Raw genomic sequence first — 19,795 nt, forward strand, 5'->3', positions numbered from 1 at the left:
TAAAAAAAATTTAGATCTATTAATTTTAGCAAAATTTTTGATAAAAAAGTAAGTAAAATAAGCTTATTTTAAGAAGTAATTACAACAAATAGGTCAATTAAAATTTTACATTAAGTATTAAAATTTAATTAATAGGTTTGATTTTTTTATCATTCGTTTTTCCTCAAAAATGACATAATATAAGTGTTTTATAATAATGTCTACTAAGGAAAAATATCTAGGAATTCCTTTGTAGAAAATATCAAGCTATTTACACTCTTGATATAGTAAAACCAGCTTATTGAAAAGATGAGCGAAACGAATGAAACCTAAAAGAGAAATAGAATAATAGAAATTTACTCGTAATAGTTATATAATTAGATATTTTAATCTTAAAAAAAGTTAAGAATGTATTCATGAGCTTTAGATAATTCAATTTTCAATTAAAATTGTTTATATGTAGGCACATTTGAATTATAGTTGTTGAAGCTTTGTTAGAACATATCAGAGTTATAGCTATAGACGAAAGAAAGATAATCTTTATACACATTTATATAGTAAATAATACCATTTAGCAAGCCTTACTAAAGTGAGCCTTTGCCTACAGATATACATTAATTATATAAAAAGTCTCCATTTTAATACTGAGTATAATTTTGCATTGTATTGCAAGCATTACCTGTATAAACATTTATTAAATAATCTTAAAATATTTAGTAATTGTACATTTTAGTAGACTATACTTTTCCAATGCTTTCATTTATTAAATTAGGTAATTAATTAATCTACTATGTTATATCATCAAACAATCCTTGATATGTTGAAATTGGCATCGAATGTGAGCTAGGAATCAAATACGCCATAGCAAGACCTTATCTCGCTCTTAGAGAATTCACAATAGTGAAATAAGACTAACAAACAACATCTAAATTTGAAAAAAAAATTTCAATATATTTCAAGCTAAATATAAAAAAATGAAGCAAAACTAAACAAAATAAAATATTTTAAGCTAAAAAGAATATTTTGTATTATTTTCAAAGATTCAAAGAAATAAAAACTTAAGTTTTCATTTAAATAAACTGAATTAGAAAAAATATATTTGAAATAAATAAATAAATAGATAAATAGATAAATAGAAAGTGTTTGTTTTTTACTGTTAAAATCATTGATGACTGTCGAATTGTCTATGAACTATCTTACAATAACATAGTTTATAATTGGATAAATCAAAATTAGACAGAAGATAGTGATTAAACCTATAATTAAATACTTTAAGGAGTACTGTAAAGGTGAAGTTCTGCTTATATTCAATTTTTTTTCGATATTAATTTAAGTTTGCATTTATTTAGATAAATGAGTTTAGTTCAGATTGGTTGAGTAATTTGACCTAGATCCCATGGTTTGATTTTTTTCAAAGCCATTGTAGTAGGATAGCTGGATTGTTAGTTAGCTTAGAATCTCTTTGAGAGATTTAGGGTCAAAAGTTGCGAAAAGCTCTAAAATTTTTTATTACCTAAGTTTTGCAAATGTGTAACTGGGAACTATACTACTTAGGAAGAAAAATGTTACCAAGATCACAACATATAATTAGATTAAGCTCTAATTTAATATTGATGCAAATTATGTTTGGTATTGTGAACTGAGCTAGGTAATCACTGATTAAACTTGTGAATTGAGATTTGGATAATTTTGCTCGTTTTATTATAGAAAGATTCCACTTGGATCTTGGTCAGTAGCAAAGTAATAAATGCCTGCGACCTGCAATAGCATAGAGTATAACAGTGATAAATTATATTCATCATAAGAGGATTTGCCATTGTAAATTTTCTATAAAATTTATTGTTACTTAACAATTTTAAATACTTCAATATCCATATTTGTATTATTATACAAAGTGACCATGTTATCTTTGCTTAATTTGATTCGTGATTGGATTTAAGTTTAAAGTTATTGATTAAAAGCTTGATTCTAAGAAGCAGGTGTTTCTAAAAAGCCTTAATTGTTAAGCATTTTTATATACGTTTCAGAAAGAGCGTAGCTCATTTCAATGTTAATAATATAAATCCAGTTGATATATTTAAAGTTCTCTCTTTATTAAATCAAATTAGTGTAGAAAGTGAAAAAACCTGAGAATGTTAAAGAAAGAGTTGCTAAAACTGAAATTATACCAATACCATTTATTATCTTAAGATAGTTCATCTGTTTTTTTGTATGAATCATTTAGAACAAATATCTATATTAATTAATTAATTTAATTAATAAGTTAACGTTTACATTAAAATTATTCATTCTTAAATTAATTCAAAATAAAAAAGATTTATGAAAAATTGAATTAAAAATTAAAAAAATTAAAAGATTTTTACTAAGTTTATACAGATTTATTTGAAGAAGAAACAGACTGCATGTCTTTATTTTGTTTTTTCTAGCTTTCATCATGAGTTATTGGGAATTTACTTTCCTTATCAACAGAATAGTCTTTCTGTTTTTCTTTTTCTTTATCAAGTTTGTCATTTTCATTATTAGCTGGTTTTAATCTCTTACTCTAGAAGGCTGTGAATTAAAACCCTGTTTTAGTTGACAGCAATAGCTAATTAAAAGAAGAATCTTTAGTATTCAAGTTTTATAGTTGTCTTTATTTTTTTTCTAGTTCATAGTAAATGTTCTAGGTAGAATCTTTTGAGTTTAACTCTAAATTAATTTCTTTGCTATTTAATATATCATGAAATGCGCTGTTTTGATTAAAATCCTTTGATTCACAACCTTAAAACATTTTTTTTATTTTATTGTCTTCTTCATTTTCTTAATTATTTTGCAATCCTTCACTCTGGACATTTTATATTTCGCTAGGCGAGTTTTCGTTGCTCTCCTTTTAAACCCTCGCATTTAATTAGTTGGCAATCTAAACACCTTAAATAGTTTATTCAGTTATATTAAAATTTGAACCCTAATGAATGTCATCGTGTCGTTTTTCTAAATTATTAAAGCTATACAAATTTATTATATAGCTAGAATCTTCTTTTACTTAATAAGACTATTACATTTCTTTTTTTGGTGGACTAGGAAATTATTTCTCACAATTTTTAAGATTTTCTTCTTACATTTGAAGAGATAGTTGTTTATCTACTTCATTTTATATATTTTTTAGGATGTTTTGCTAGTTCAAATTTGTGCTATTTTACAAGTTTTAAATTGCAGATGTTGATTCATTTTAGGTGTTACTGAATTGAGTCTCTGTCTTTTTTTCAGTTCCACTAAAATATTCTTTTACTTTGAATTATTTTACTCTAGTGTCGCTTAGAACATCATCTTACTCATAATCAGGGTCAAAATGTAAAGAAATTCCACTTAATTCTTTTATTTGGCTTTGATACATTTGAATGTATTGAACCTTGTCTCTCATGTAGTTCAATGGCTCATAATTTTCAATTATCATGTTTACAAAAGAGGATAGTTTGGAACTAAATATTTAAAACTAAACACTGATAACGTAAACTTAAGCGAATTTTAAGTAATTTAAGAAATTGGGGTCTTTTAGGTCTGGTCTTCTTTTCGCCTCCATTTTATCTTAAGGCTAAATTAGCAGCGTTTCAAACTTCCTGCCTTTCTCTACTTAGCTAATCTTAATTAGATCATTAAGTATAGGAATTAAGCTCTCCATTCTAATGCTTTTAGCTTGTTACAAGTTAAAGTTCTCATATATAAATTCCTAATAAAAATGCCTACTTGCTACTTTTATTTGAGAATGGTCTTTATAATCTAGCATGATATACATGTTATCATCTTTAATCGGTTTGGCCCAAATAGTAATGCCAAAATCATTCGAATCAATCATTTGGCTTTAAATTTTTAACTGCAACGGAATAGAATAACCAAGAGAGTTTTTAGCTACGAAAAGCGGCATATCCAAAGTTTGATTGTAGAGAGATAAAAATTCTTCAGTGATTATCTAAGAAAGAGCAGCTTCAGAAGATCGTTTTAAAAACGCATCAGGTAAAATGGATTAAACTAGCTTTCCTAATATTTGTTATTTATTTTAAAATCCAAAAGCTTTTACAAACGCTCTATTAGCCTTTTATATAGCGCCAAGAGATCTATCAAGAAGGGAAACATATATAAAACAACTGTGTTTACTGTAGTAGTCCTTCCTTTTCAGCTATTAGATCTATTGTCTGTTTTGGTTCTCGTAAAATTGGAGAAGAGACGACTTGTGAAGCATGTAAAAATCAAAATTCATACAGAGATTTTTCAAGCTTTAACTTTAGCTGTTCATTTGCAACTGATGAATAATGCTTGCCTCTAACTTGTTTCTGCCATCTCTGTATTCCTTTAAAATCAAAAGAATCTCATTAATCTCCACAAAACTCATAGATAGCTTTTCTACTGCTGCTTTGTACTATCTCAGACACTAAAAATATTGCTATTAGAGTTTATTCATTTCATCTTCAAATTCCAAAATAAGGTAAAGCTAAAACTCTTCTTCCTTCTTCATTCTGCTTTGATTGATCTAAGATTAAATTTCTGCCTGTTTCATAATTAATTGCATCTTTTGTTAATCCTTCAAGCCCATGCGAAGCTTTTAATTAGATTTCACATTCAAAATCTGAATGTAAGACAAACAAGAATTCATACTCAAAGTAGCGAGAAATGTCAAGTAGGAAAAATGAAGCTCATTTAAACAGTTAGTTATCTTTTTTTATTTCAAATGTTCTTCATACAAACTTAGAATATTTTTCATTGCCTAAACATTAAATGAATCATTTAAAATTTCTTTCTCACTAAATTTCAACTTCTGCTTGTCTAATATTTTATTTATTCCCTATTAATTTATAATAATTAATTTACATTTAAAATAAATAATCTAATAAATGACATTCATAAAACTTAAATTAAATATCTTAAATTAAAACTTACCCTTTTATTGTTGAGCTTGTTATCATAGTCATCCTGTTCTTAGGTCCCTTGCGAATCTGCTTATTTTTCTAATTCAATAATTTACTTGGCAAAAATAAATGTAGAATTTTCAATTTGAGACGGAAAGTGAATTCTTTCTTTTATTCCTTCAAAAAGTAGTCTACAAAATATATCAACTTTTTTATTTGGATCATTTAAAATAAACTTAAATAAGCTAATTTCTTATTATTAGCCGTTCTATGCGTTCTATGAGGTAATTTATTAATTAATGTATTCATAATAATTCTAGAAAACCTCGTTTCCTATCTTGTAAGATAAAGGAATAAGGACGATGATGGCGAAGAATAAAATATCCTAGTTAGATTCATTTATAACATAAATCAAATAGCAAAAAACAATATTAATCCTTATTGCAAAAAAGATTAAACACCATCTAAGCGCATCTTTATTTAGATAAGTGTGATTTCTTAATACTATGATTGCTTTAATCAGGCTAATGGTAAAAGAAACCCCAATGACTTCATAGATATCGAAAAAGCAACTTGATATGCAAAGTATTAAATCTAAGTGAAACAAAGTTGGATTCAAATGAGAGTCGCATTTATCTAAGATATCCTCATCATAAAACGAGTAGCTATAATCTAGAGATATTATCAATGATCCTTTAATTATAAATTTATTTATGATTAAATTTTGAATGTCTATCTCACTTTTTATAAATTACCTAAAAACATAGTTAGAATAATGTTGAAAAAAGCGACATAGTATTTGTAATTAGACAACGAAATATATAAAGAAGGCAGAGCAATTAAATATTCGTAACTTTAAAACACCAACGAAATAGTAGAAATAGAATAATTTTTTATTCTACTTCTAAAAATGAAGTTGATTAGCAGGAAGAGAACAATCAAACAATTTATAACCAAAAATATTTGCACTGCCGTATTAAGCCTAGATTAGTCTTGAGATTCTTTTGAAAACTCCTTTAAAAAAAAGAAATAGCCTATAAATGATGAGAAGACCTTCTGACTTGATACTAAGTCCTAATATGTTTTGCTATCTATTTGCAGTTAAATCAATACAAGCTAATGAAAAGCAAAAATCAGAATAGAATAAAGCAGATTTCTCTTTGTTCTCTTTAAAAGCTGATATATATCTTATATGTAAAAGGATTTCAGTTCCTCAAGCAATGGACTTGTTACCTGATGATTTAATCCTTTTAGCTAGAATACTTGTCTCATCTTGAATTATGAAAAGTTAATTTTTTATTTTTTCTATGTTTTTTTTGTTCTGTTTTACCTTTCTTTGTTAAGAAATAATCAAATAAATGAGTGTAATTTTGATTTATAAAGAATTTTTTCTATAATCAAATAATTTAACAATACTGTTTTAATTAAATTACTTCAAAAGTACTTAATATAAGCTTATTTATTCAGCTCTATTTTTGTTAATTTAAAAGGCATTCAATATTTTTTAATTAATCCAAACGAGTTTCAATAAGTAGACCTATTTTAATAACTCCTCATTTTTTCTATTTAAATTTGATGTTTTTAGTTCATTCAAATTTACAGATAGATTAAAAGGAAAAAAAAATCAAATTTTCAAAAAGAGTCTCAATTTTTTTATAAAATAAACAGTTTTTAATAAGTCTTCAAAATTCAAAGGTCAATTTTATAGCAATTATACAATTTTCTATTCATATTTTATGCAATTTTTTATAAATTTTCTTTTTCAAAATAATAAAGGTAGATAACCAAAACCAATTTTTTATTCATTTGATAATCTTAATATTTTAAATCCTTGACTGTTATGTAAAAAAAATTATAATTAGCTATTTAAATCTTTTAAATTTGATTTAAGTTTCTATAGCGAGCTTATTTTTGATGAATGATGATAATCTAATTGATTTTTAATTTAATTCTAATCAATTAAAATCAGATAGAATAGTATCAATTAATTTGTTTTTATTGTTAATATCATAAATATTAAAATTAATTAATTAATCCTTATTTATTTTTATACAAATCATAATAAATTGTTATAGCCATATTTTAAAATAATTTTAAAATTCAATTGCTAAGAATTAAAAATTTGGCTACTTACTTACATATCATTAATTTTATAACTTATCAAAACACATAAAATAAAATATTTCACTAAGTAGATTTTGAATCACATATATCTATATTATAATGAATTATTTATTTACCTTTTTAAATCACCGAAATGAATTAGCTAATAACAATATCATTTTATTTGGGTTGATAACTGAATGATATATGTAGATCAGTAATTTATTTATTTATCATATAGTTATGTTAAATTATTTTTTTATTTCTGGATTTATTTATTATTTAAAAAGATTCCAAAATTGACATTTTTTGATATAATTTAGTTAGTTATTATACTTTTAAATTAAATTAAAATGAAAAACAAAGCAAAATGTAAATATAAATTACTAAATAGTTATTTATTTATTTTCAATCTTTTTTTAAAAATTTAGAGAGACATCCAAATTTAGCTAATTAATTTAAAAAATTACCAATAAAAATAATTTTAATTTTTGTAATTAATTTATGAAGATGATTCATTCATATTTAAATTTAAGTAAATATTTTTATTTTTTGATTTCAAGCATTTTTATTTTATATTTTTAATTTCAAAAGCTAAATAATAATCATTAATTTGTACACTCATTAACTCATTAGTCTTTTAAATAAATAATTGAAGTTATTCTTGTGCGTCTTCTGTTTGCACTTGGAGACCTGTTTGCCTTATATGCTAAATTTAGCATGATTGTGAAAACGAGAATTCCGAAACCTATTTCAAACAAGAGTCTAATTATGGAGGGGAAATTAGCATTTTCAAATTTGATTGGAATGTCATTCTAAGAAAGACTAAGAGCCGTTATATATGGATCCTAAACTTCTCTTATCTCTAAAGTCAAATCTTCAAAAGATAAATTTTCTTGAACTTAGGCAGCTCTAAATACTTAATAAACATTGTTTTTATAGCAGCCTCTTAAATATTCTACTTATTTTTTAGGAGTAATTTGAACTACAATGCAAACTTAAGTTAACACTTCATATTGAAAGCAAAACTGCTATCCGTCAATTATTTATTTGATTCCCTGCGTGCAAACACATTCACTACATTCAGTTTTTATTTATTTCCATGGGGAGATCTTGATTCCTGTTGCATCTACTTTATCATACTTATTACTAGACATTAAAGAGCATTAAGGCTCTTTTTAGAGTGATGAATAGCTAGACTTATGATAAATAACCTTTTTAACTTTATCATAATATTTTATCTGTAAGCAATATTATGCTGAATCTCCTAAAGGAACATTAAAGTATTCAAAATCAAAAACACCAAATAAATATTCATTGTTTTTGAACTATTTTTCAAAATATCCAGGAGACACTGTCAAGTTAAATCTCTTGTCAGCAGTTTAAAAAGGGATTTTCTCTAGCTTCCTTTCTTTAGAAAATGATTTTACAACTAATTCAAATTTATAAGATTTAAACTCCTCAGCCATTTCAGTATTTGCCCATAATTAAATAGATTCTTACAATTTTATATTATTTAGATATTCCTACTCATTAACAGGGTTGAACAGCATGCATCCAAATGAAATGCTTATCAGAATTATACTAATAAATCCTAAAATATACATGAATACCATCAAAACTTTAGGAATCTTGTTATTCCTTAATTCTAATATATCTAAATTTGTCCCTTCCTCATCACTATCCTTGCGTTAATTAAGTTGACTATTCATTCTAAAATATTTAATAGAGAAATCTTTATTAATAAACTTAGCTATATAAATAAATACATCAAATTAATTTAAAAAAACAAACAAACAGACAAACATAAAGACAGACAGACAAACAAACAATATAATAATAAAAAATAAATACTGTCATCCCTTTATAATTAAGAAAAAAATATTTTAGAACCATTTTTTAAATTTTAGAAGGATATTGCTCTAATAAATTAGTTAGAAGGGTATTTGAAAAATTAAAATTAATGATCCTCACATTATATATTAATTATGATTTATAAAACAATAAATCTTACTTTATTACTTTTAATTAATAAGAATTGGTTTTGTTGGTACTCTTTTATTTTGATTAAGAGTTTAAAAATTATATTATCATTAAAAATAATTATGACATATATGCTTATATACATACATAAATGCAACTCTTATTATAATTTATTTATTTTTTAATAAATTATCTTAAAAAATTAATTAATTTATTCATTCAAAGTAGAAGTGACTTATTAAATAATGACTAACATATCTCATATCTTATTAAATATTTTTAAAACTATCTTTATTCAGTATATTTTTGCTTAACTAAATCTCTATGCTCTTACCTCATTCCAACACAAAAATAGCAATCACACCATAAAGAAACATGTCTTCTTTAGAAATGAACATAAACTAAAGCTTAACCTTTTTGTTTGTATTTTTTAGACTGAATAGATCTATTTATTTCTTTGAAGTCCATCTATAATGAATTTAATTTTTTATATTATTATTTTATTAATTTAAAATCATCCTATTCATAATTAGATACTTATATATTTATAAATTGAATAGAGTCTATTAAAAATATATCAACTTTTACAAGCAATTAAAAAAATTAAGATATTATAATAAATTAAACCTAAAAATGATGAATCATTTATTCATTCTTTCATTCATTCATTGATTATCCCTAACTACTAATATTCTTAAATTTAAAAATTAAATAGTGTAAATTGAATAGAGTCTACTAAAAATATAGCAACTTTTACAAGCAATTAAAAAAAATTAAGATATTATAATAAATTAAACCTAAAAATGATGAATCATTCATTCATTATCCTAAAATACTAATATTCTTAAATTTAAAAATTAAATAGGGTAAATCCTCCTTAATTAACATCAGCTCAAAAAAAATAACTTTTTCTACAAATATTGGCAAAAAAATTAGAAATAACAACAGACAAGACAAATTTTTACTACTAATTATCTTACTATTCCTCACTTTATATATTAAGCACAATTAAAAGAAATAATTCAATTAAAAATATTTTATTTTTTCATAAATATGAAGCAAAAACTTCTTCAATTATATAATTTGATGTAATAAATAAATAACTACCAACAAAATAAAATTTTAAGAAATAATTTGTTCTATTTATTTTATTCTAAAAGATAAATAAAATGGCTCTTTTTATTAAAGCATTTACTTAGTTTTTAATTTTTAAATTCAAAAGCAAATAGATTGATTGATTAATGAATAACTAACTAAATTATATTCTATCAGTTATAGAATATTTCTATATAAAAATTAAATTGTTTATTTTATAATAATTGTTTGTCTAGTCTTGCTACATTCGATTTTAGTTAGCTTAATCAAGAATGACATCAAATTAAATATATTTATGCTTTGAATATACACTAATTATCAGTAAGATACATTAATATATTGTATTATATCTCAATTTTCTGATAAAAAATGATATTTTCATCTATCTTAAGATCGATTGATTCTAGTTTAATTTGATTAAATTCTTGTAATTATTATTTACATAAAAATAATCAAAAAAAATCATTAATTTGAATTTCCTAAAAATAATATCAATCAATAAGAAATGGATGCTAATAATAAAGGTAAAAAGTAAAATTAAACTAACTCTAAGCCTGAGGTAATTAAACTAAAAGTTGGAGATGATCAACAGTTCCAAAAAATAGGAATTTGTCTTTTAGAAAAAGTAAAGAATGAGCAATCAGAAAAATAGCTAGAGGAAGTGTAGGTTAATTTGTATTATGATCAAAAGTTAGGATATGCAAAATTGATAGATGCTTAAAAGTAGCAATAGGATAGACAAAATTTAGTTTACTAAAATATTATTTTGTAGCATGCAAATACTTGCCCTCATTTTCAATTTAGTAGATTAGACTAACAATTCTAACTTAGTTAGTAGACTACTGGAGTAGCAGTTTGCGGAATCATAATTGATAAAAATAATTATGTCCTACTCACTAAAAGAAATCCTGAAATGAGAACATATCCTCGTTGTTGGGTATTTCCTGGAGGTTAAGTTGATTTAGGGGAAAGTTTTTTGAATACAGTTTTTAGAGAAATTAAAGAAGAAGTTGGATTAAACATTCTTTTGCCTCAAAGTCAGTAAGAGGAGAACTTTGACTTTGAAGAAGAATTCGAGCAGTAATCTCCAAAAAACTAATAAAATACCATTGAAGAAAAAGAAGGAGGAATAGAAGAAGAACAAGAAAATATGTTTAAGAGATAAACTAGATTGTAGAAGAAAATTTAAGATTAGAAAAAGAAAGTAGAAACAAATCAATAAATGAAAAAAGAAGATTTTTTAACAAAAAGTGCAGTGCACTTAATGGAAGACCCAAAACCTTTATTTTTATATGAAAGTGTATTCCCTACAGATATCAAAATAAACTACCCACAAAGATCAAGTCTTGTCATATTTTACGCATTAAAAATTAAGGAATCTTTTAAGGATATTCAGCTATCTTAGTAAAGAAAAGAAATTGATTATAGTGCTTGGATTCCTTTAGAATTGTTGAATAAATTGATTGAAGAAAATGCAATAAGTGACAGTGAATTTTTATAGTAGTAGATAGAAACAGGAATATCTATTAATCATAATTACTTCCCCATCGGTCATAATTGTTTTGTAGGAAAATATCCTAACTAGTTAGGAGAAGGTATTGGAGAAGCCCACATCAAAGCAATAAGAATGCTCAACCTCAAATATAATAAAAGCACTAAAGTCATCAAAATAAAATGAGCACAAAAATTAAAATCCAGCAAGCTTTTAATTAATTTAAGCTTTTTAGTTGAAATTTAAAATTAAAATTTAATAATTTTATTAAATTTACTTAGAAAATGAAAAATAAATTTAAATATTTAATTAAAATAAATATTTTTTTTTTTTCTAAGCACTTTGCTGATGAGTAATTAAATAACTAACTAAATATCTATCTAAATTGAATATAACCAACCATTCGATAGTTTTTTATATAATTTGTTGTTTGTTTGTATGAATGAATAACCTATTTTATTACTTATTTTCTTTTAGCAGAAAATTACTTTATTTAAAAAATTATCTTAAAAAATTATTTATTTTTACTTTTAATTTTTAACAAAAAATGATATTGAGAATAAATCCATAGAAAAACACAAAAGCTTTGCTTTAAAAAAATATTTCTAATTTTATTAAAATCTATCTTTGTTCATAAAAAAGTTTATTGAATTCTCCATAAAATTTTTTTGCTTTAAGTTTGTACTTTAGTTTTAAATTACATCAGACTAAAAATTAAAATTTTATTTCAATTTTGAAATTATTTTTAAATTGTAAAACTAAATTGATAATTAATTAATAAATAAATACATTTATTTTATTAATAAAACATATTTTAAATAAATAAAAAAAAACAGAAAGAAAAAAAGAATTAGCTTTTCAAACTTATTCTGTTTCTTAATATTCATCATTATTTTCATCTATTTATATGTTTTTAAGATCAGGATAAAATGTTTTATCGTAAACCAAGGTTAATACTTTATCATCGTTTAATAGTTGCTCGATGAGGATTTCTCTCATCTCCTTAGTAAATGATTCCTTCTAATCATTTTTAAGTTTACTCTATAATGTGCTTAAGAGCTGTTTACTTGAAGGATTTTTTGACTAATACTCTTATTTAATTTTATCTACATTTTTTTTAATAATGACCTCCAATTCACTCTTAGACTCTATTTCCTTTAAATACATTAATTTTAATTCTCTTGCTCTCCTTTGTTCTTTTCTCATGGTATTCTACAACGTTTTGAGAGTCTTCTCAGATCTTTTTTTAAAAAATGCTAAGTGTATAAAAATACTCAATATTTATTCAATCATTTACCTATATATTTGTTCTTCTTTGCTATAATACCCAGTTCCTTACTTATATAAATTAGACATATTGAATGATTACCCTGTTTTCTCCATATCTTTTGTTTTCAATAAAAAAAATTAGGATATTTAATAAAACATCATTTAATTAATGATAAATTCAAATTAATTTTTATAAAAATATATTTAATCATTGACAATCTTAATTAGTATATAAACTTTTAATATGCCATTTTTTAATGATAACTAGTAAATACTTTTTATTTTTCAATAATCTATTTCTTTCTCATAAGCAAAATTTTTTTATTTCAAATCTATATTCAAGGCATATTTAAAACTTAATAAGTTCTTAGAAATAAAATTAATATTTTTCATTCTATTTAATAGCAATATTTTTAATAAAAAAAATGACTATAAAGCATTTGAAAAACTTACTTGATTATCAAATTATTATTAAACATATTTTTAAAAATTACTTGAACATAGTTTTTATTTAAATAAATAATAAAATAAATTTTCTTGTTAAACCAAATTTAAATGTGTTAATAAATTATTTTCTCTTAATTTTAACATTCTTTTCAATAAATTTTAAGTTCCATTTCACTTATATTTTATTATTGTAATATATTAAATCTATTTTTATTTTAAATTCCATTTTTTTCAAATAAAATTTGTTAATTTCTATTTATTTTAAAAGCTATTTTTATTTAAATCTATAAATAAATACCTATTATTTTCAAATTTTTAAACAAATCAATCTTTTATCAAATCATATTTATTTTATTTTATCTTATTTTATTAATTCTTTTATTTATTTATTTTTTTTTTTTTTCAAGTTTAATTTTAAATTTACTCTGCCTGGATTGGAAATGATTGCCATTACTCTTATCGTTCAAAAGTGATTTAAATTTTTAAGACGAAGAGGTTTTTCTCATGTCTTCGTTTTCTTCGTCATCAATGTCTTTAGTAGCTTCTTTAAATAGCTGCTCGTATTATTCAAGCTAACTTTTTAAAATAGCATTTTTCTTTTTTTTCATGATTAATTCTTTCAAAAGCATTTCTCTATCATTTTCTTATGTTTAATATTATGCTTTCAAGTCCATGTACTTTTTCATTAAATTATGGTTTTCATTGTCAATCTTTTAAGCTATATTTTTAATCCATTCTAATTTGCTTGTGAGTTTCAATTCTTTTTCCACATAGTCTTAATCCCTGTAAAATGAATGTATAAATGAAGTTTAATGAAAATACCATTTTAAACATAAATAATTAATATTTGTTTATTATTCGTTTGTTACTTTTTGCCTTTCTTTATTCTTTCTTCTTCAAACTGCTTTTTGATTTCAGTGATTTTATTGTTGAAAAAACGTAGAATATCCTTTTCCTGGTCGAGAATAATTTTGGATGTTTTTAATTAAATATTGTCAATATTATCCATAATCATTTTATGATAATCTTTTGCTTCTTCCAGTTTTTTGCTTTCTGCATTTTCTGGGACAGCTTTATTTTTAATTTCATTTTTCAGATCATCAATAATCTTTCTGTATTCTTATTCTCTCTTTTAAAATCTATCTTTTCTATTTTCAATTTCGTCCAAGAGCCTCTTATTTTCCTTTTTCTATTCTATCAGCGTTAATTCCAATTAATTTGAAACCTGCAAGCAATCTTTGGAAGAGTTTTCCATTTTGATTCCGCCTAAACCTGTATTGATTTCATCTGAAAATATAAATATGATAAATATTTTTATTCAAATAATGTGTGAATCTTACTTTTCTTTTTGAATTTATCAACCTAAGTAAGTGGAGCTTTGAAAGATTTTTGATTTTCTTTATTAATTAACAAAAATTAAAATGATTTTAATTGCATTTATCTAAGATTTACCCTAATAATCTGCCATAATTCTATATAATTAGTTATATTTTAATAAATAGATCAATATCAATCAAAGAAATTAATATTTAATAATATCGAATACACACTTTAAATAGTCGATAATTACTGTTTTTTTTTTGTAATGAAATTATTAAATAATTAGTACCATGCAAATAATATCTATTTATTACAGTATTTATAAATGCTGATGAAACAAAACACTAAAAAATAATTTTGTGATATAAATTGATATTGATATAACATAATTTTCAAAAAAACTTAAGAATAATATTGAATTAGTTTAGTGAGCTAGCTATTTATTTATTAATTTGTTCACTTGTGTTCTTTTTTCAATCTTATTCTTATAATAATTATAATAATAGGTTATTTATTTATTTAATAGCTCCTATTGACTGAAATTTATTTATTTCCTTTTGCTGCTATATAAAAAAGCAAGCATTCAGAGTGAGTAAACAAATAACCATATAATTTATTTAGAAAGTAAGTAAGTTAGTTAGTTAGTTCTCCTCATATTGGCACTAAATTTATGAAAATTATTTCCTAATTATTAAATATTTCTAATTTAGCATCTTCAAAATAAAATTTATTAATAAAAATAAATAAATAAATAAGTATTTTATTTTATAATTGATTCAATTGTTTGGCTATTTTTCAATATTATTTTTTTAAAATTCAAATATTTAATTTATTGAATAACAAATTAATTTATTATGAAAAAATAAAATAATTGATTAATATTATAATACTTGTTAATTTCGCCATTTAATTAAAATTAGTAAAAAATAATTGCTTTTTAGCTTATTTACTTATAAGAAGATAATAAATATCATTCATTAATAATATTTGGCAGAAAAAATATCTGTTTATTATGAAACCTTTTTTGAGATTTTTAATAAATAATGTATCTTATAAGGTAATTAGCAATTTCTTTTCTAATATAAGGGAAATAATCAAAAATATTGATGTTAATTAATAGACTTAAAATCTATCTCTATTTACTTATCTTTTGATTGTCATTCTTTCGAAACTACTACTATTACTACTAATTTTTGTTCTGATAATCAATCAATTATTCATTTTAGATTTGAATCTCTCTGATCTTTAGTTAGTTAGATAGTAATTCGTTTCATTTCCTGCTTATCATTGGTAGGGCTTTTCTAGAGATATTTTCGTTCTTTTCTATATGAAATCAGGGTCAGGTTGCAGCTCATCCTTAACAAAAGTAAAGCTCATACAGTTGTTTCTAATCCACTACTTAACGATTTCCATTTATTTTGGATCATTTTTGTAGTTCTAAATATGGTCATTATATCTATCATTAGTCATGATGAATGCATTCTTCTTTCTTGCATAATCTATCATGTAAGAGTCATCATAGCTCTAGTTTGGTATACCTGTAGCATAACCCTAATTAAATAATTTAAAATCTGAATTAATTTCAAAATCTTTATTTATTAATTTCTTTGATCAAATTTATTTACCTGGTCTCTTAACTTGATTAAAGTTTCTACTTCGTCTGGCAAAGTCTTGAACTTTTCAGGAATCTTTATTTTAAGATGAAAATAATTAAATTAACATAAAAACAACACAATATTTTTTATTTATTTATTTATTTGTTTGTTTACTTTTTCTTTTTGGAATTTCTATCTTTTCTTTTCGATTTAATCAGCACTAAAACAGAAATCTGGTAAAAATACAAGCACTTCAGCCTGATGGTTAAGCCAAAAATCAACAACAATCTGGAGGCCTTTAGCACAGAAGGTAGATTAACCATATCTGATAGCAACATTCATACCATCTATGATTATCAATTGCTTGCTATCTTGCTATGCACTACTTTCCTAATAAAAACAAAATCATAAAATTAATTAATCATTTTAAGGAGTATTTCTCAATTTTGCATTAAAAAATATATTTTTGCATTCTTTAATTTATTTCAAAATTTTGCTTTAAAAAATTTATTTTATTTGGTTTAAATTTCTTTTCTGTTTTTAAGTATTTATTTTAATAAATTTATTGGAATCATTTTTAAGATATTATTTAATATTTCTTTTGCAAAACATTCTAAAATAAAATTAATTCTTTTCTTATCTTTGATCCTTTTGATCATATTTTTTTATAGGAATCAATTCTATTTCTTTCAAATAATTTATCATTCATTTTTATTATTCAATAGAAAATCCTTATTTTACTTTTTGCAAATTTGTATTTGCTAATTAATAATATAATCTTTTTTAGAATATTTCATTTTTTATTATTAAATAAATTTTAGATTTAGTTACTTTTTAGGGAGTTGTTTTCAAGAAAAAGAAATCTTCTTGGTCTTGTTTATTTGAATCAACTTATTCGTCTTCTTCCAAAATTTTGAAAGACTCTATTTTTGGAAGCTTATCTAGGATAATAAAGAGTTTAAGAGGGTATTAGAGAGAGTCATCTTCAAGGATTTTAAACTTATCCTTGTTGTTCTCGAAGTAATGGTTAAATGGTGTATAGCCTATCATTTGAATTTCAGTGTCACACAAATAGTTGTCGCATAGAGTTTCATAGTAGCTTTTAGGCTTGTGCTTTTCAAATTCAGCAAATCTTTGCTTGGTTTTTTACAGAATCTTGTTAAAAAGAGTTTAGAAATGTGAGAATTTAGTGAAAAGGTAATCAGAAACAGCCTAGTAAGAGATGAAATAGCAGATTATAGGAATAACTAAATCAGTAAAATAAGGTACATCATAATTGACATAAAGCTCAAGGATCATATTCAGGATTCCATAAGTGTATTTCAAACAGTTGCTAGCCAAATTATCATTTTCAAGAATCTTTACATCTAAAACTTAACCTTCTTTGAGCTTTATATACTCTTGAAATTTACTTAATGAAAAAACTACCATCATAATTACATAGGTTAATAGTGTAGTTTGATCTTTCAAACTTACCTCTTATTGAGATTAAATTTGTTATTACAAAAGTTGCAAATGCTATTGCAAATATTCAAACATGGGAGCATGTATTTACATATTTTCAATTCCAATCTTTGTCAGAACAATGTTAACAAAACTCAAAAAGTGTAAAATGAAGAGTTTAAATGTATCTCTCTTATCTATCTTTCCATAACTATTATGTTCCTGCATAAACTAGTAGCACTTTTATCTGTTTATTTCTAAAAATTCCTGCAAATTTTCCTTACAAGGATAAGATTATTGACTGCAAAGTGCTCTTATACACCAGTAGATTGCAGAAAACTGATCATCACTCATGTAACTTAAAGCTAAATTTAAATAATTTATATTGAAAAAAATCCTATTTAATTTATTTTACTTGCTAAGACCAAAAAGAACTTCCCACAAAAGGGATAAATGCTAATAGCTTTCATATATTAACCAGCTGCAAAATGCATGTTCTTAATATTTGGAGCTGTCTATGTTCTTGAAACTTTCTCTCTTTATTTAATTAACAAAGAAAAATAAAAAAAATATTTCCTTAACTAAATTAAATTTTACTTCAATTCAATAAGTTCTCCAAAGTAGCAACATAAATTAGCGATTATTCTTCTTTTTTAGTTCTTTTATTTGATTTCAGAACATAGCTCAGACTTGTATTTCTATAAAATTTTTATTATTTTACAAAGTAATTTTTGAATGGAAAAATTACCTCAATAACATCCTTTAGCAATCCTCTTAAGAATTAAATCTTAGAATCGAAAATATGGAGCTAATCTTAGATATTTGTGCTTACAAGTTTAAACTTTTTGCTATACTCAATCTTCTTTTTGTAAATATCCCACAGTCTTTAGTCAATTTTTTTTTCACTGGCTGTTTCTAAGTCAGATAAAATAAGAACTCTTGCAAGTTGCTAGAATAGCTTAAAGATTTCAGTTTCCATTTCTTGCTTATCAAAAATAACTTGATTTTCACTTTACATCTTTTTATAAATAGTGAATTAAATAAAAAAATTAATGAATGGATTGATGCGAGTACAAATTAATATTTAGATATGCATGTTAGCATGTATGTTAATTTAATTTAATGTAATTGTTTATTTATTTATTTACTGTGAAAAATAGAGAGTTTTTCTTTTCTGATAATTTAAATAATTGGTATAAGTTATTCCATTCATATTCTTCCATGTTTGTCTCTTTAAAGATATCATCTAAGTTAACCTAAAAATCAACTTAATCTACAATACTGTCGATGTCAAATTCTTCATTGTTTTTCTAATTATTGTGGTGGTTACTGTTTGAGCTGCTGCCTTCAAATTTATTTTAGCCGTTTCTGTTTTTAGAGTTGTGAAAGTATTCATCATCTCTTTAGTGATAGATATTAAACCTTTTGTCTTTACTAAATTTGATGTCTTTGCTGTTAAAATAATGCTCAATTTTCGATCTGTCGTATTGCTAATCAACATTTGCATTTGGATTGTGTCCATTTGGGTCTATTTTTTTCTCTCTTTTATTTCTTCTTCTGCCATCGCTGTAATCATCATCACTGCTATCATATTATTTTTATTATCTGTTCTGATTGTTATTTCTGTTTGTATTCTTTTTTTTGCTATTTCTAGAATTATTGAAAGAGCTATCATCATCTTCATCGTCATCGTAATCATCATTCACTTACCTAAATTAATTTCTAGGGTAAAAATCATTTTATTTTCCATTCTGCCTTTATCCATTATTTTGATTTCTGTTGTCATTATTAGAATTATTGTTTTTATTCTAATCTCTTTGCTAATTTTTTTGATTATTCTTCTATGCTTGATGGTTATTACCGTTGTCCTAATTAACTTACTTAGTTTCATACTCTTGGTAAACTTTTTACTACCTTCTTTTATTTTACGCTTAGTAATAATGCTCTTCTTCTTCTCTTTCTCTATCTTTAAATTAAACTATTGAAATTAATTATTTAATTAATTAATTTTGAGCAAAAGCCTAAATAAATGCAATGAATATTTCAGAATTTACTCTAAGATCCATTGTTATTGTTATTGCTATTATTGTTGTTGTTATTGTACCCCTAGTTGCTTTAATTAGAAGATGGCTTTTATCCTCTACCGTTATATTTAAATCGCTATTCCATGTATATTTTAGATTTATTTA

The 19,795-nt window shown here is 23.5% G+C and overlaps 6 protein-coding genes across 6 annotated transcripts; 2 read left to right on the forward strand and 4 right to left on the reverse strand. All coding sequences in view use genetic code 6, as the record gives it.

Annotated features, from left to right (window-relative positions):
- Window positions 1-149: 149 nt before the first annotated feature.
- TTHERM_00171730 (transmembrane protein, putative) lies at window positions 150-5,624 on the reverse strand (the record flags this gene model as incomplete). Its single annotated transcript, XM_001008731.2, has 5 exons — window positions 150-904; window positions 1,134-2,212; window positions 2,343-4,795; window positions 4,891-5,552; window positions 5,615-5,624. The coding sequence occupies 5 exons, from the start codon at window positions 5,622-5,624 to the stop codon at window positions 150-152; spliced, it is 4,959 nt and encodes a 1,652-aa protein (XP_001008731.2).
- Window positions 5,625-5,650: 26 nt separating this feature from the next.
- Window positions 5,651-6,136, forward strand: TTHERM_00171740 (hypothetical protein; the record flags this gene model as incomplete). Its single annotated transcript, XM_001008732.2, has 1 exon — window positions 5,651-6,136. Exon 1 carries the CDS (start codon window positions 5,900-5,902, stop codon window positions 6,134-6,136), a length of 237 nt encoding a protein of 78 aa, XP_001008732.1. The 5' UTR covers window positions 5,651-5,899.
- Window positions 6,137-7,591: 1,455 nt separating this feature from the next.
- TTHERM_00171750 (transmembrane protein, putative) lies at window positions 7,592-8,674 on the reverse strand (the record flags this gene model as incomplete). The annotated part of the gene is made up of 1 exon (XM_001008733.1): window positions 7,592-8,674. The coding sequence occupies one exon, from the start codon at window positions 8,672-8,674 to the stop codon at window positions 7,592-7,594; it is 1,083 nt and encodes a 360-aa protein (XP_001008733.1).
- Window positions 8,675-10,545: 1,871 nt separating this feature from the next.
- Window positions 10,546-11,718, forward strand: TTHERM_00171760 (NUDIX hydrolase; the record flags this gene model as incomplete). Its single annotated transcript, XM_001008734.3, has 1 exon — window positions 10,546-11,718. The coding sequence occupies one exon, from the start codon at window positions 10,546-10,548 to the stop codon at window positions 11,716-11,718; it is 1,173 nt and encodes a 390-aa protein (XP_001008734.1).
- A 672-nt stretch (window positions 11,719-12,390) lies between these two features.
- On the reverse strand, window positions 12,391-14,716 carry TTHERM_00171780 (hypothetical protein; the record flags this gene model as incomplete). Its single annotated transcript, XM_001008736.2, has 6 exons — window positions 12,391-12,772; window positions 12,830-12,917; window positions 13,673-14,031; window positions 14,118-14,535; window positions 14,589-14,645; window positions 14,701-14,716. 6 exons carry the CDS (start codon window positions 14,714-14,716, stop codon window positions 12,391-12,393), a joined length of 1,320 nt encoding a protein of 439 aa, XP_001008736.2.
- A 1,136-nt stretch (window positions 14,717-15,852) lies between these two features.
- On the reverse strand, window positions 15,853-19,775 carry TTHERM_00171790 (Est1 DNA/RNA-binding domain protein; the record flags this gene model as incomplete). The annotated part of the gene is made up of 9 exons (XM_001008737.3): window positions 15,853-16,119; window positions 16,194-16,256; window positions 16,338-16,553; window positions 16,995-17,971; window positions 18,022-18,143; window positions 18,204-18,304; window positions 18,355-18,624; window positions 18,755-19,584; window positions 19,661-19,775. 9 exons carry the CDS (start codon window positions 19,773-19,775, stop codon window positions 15,853-15,855), a joined length of 2,961 nt encoding a protein of 986 aa, XP_001008737.2.
- Window positions 19,776-19,795: the final 20 nt, after the last annotated feature.

This window comes from Tetrahymena thermophila (assembly GCF_000189635.1).
Source record: "Tetrahymena thermophila SB210 genomic scaffold scf_8254798, whole genome shotgun sequence".
Taxonomy (NCBI): domain Eukaryota; phylum Ciliophora; class Oligohymenophorea; order Hymenostomatida; family Tetrahymenidae; genus Tetrahymena; species Tetrahymena thermophila.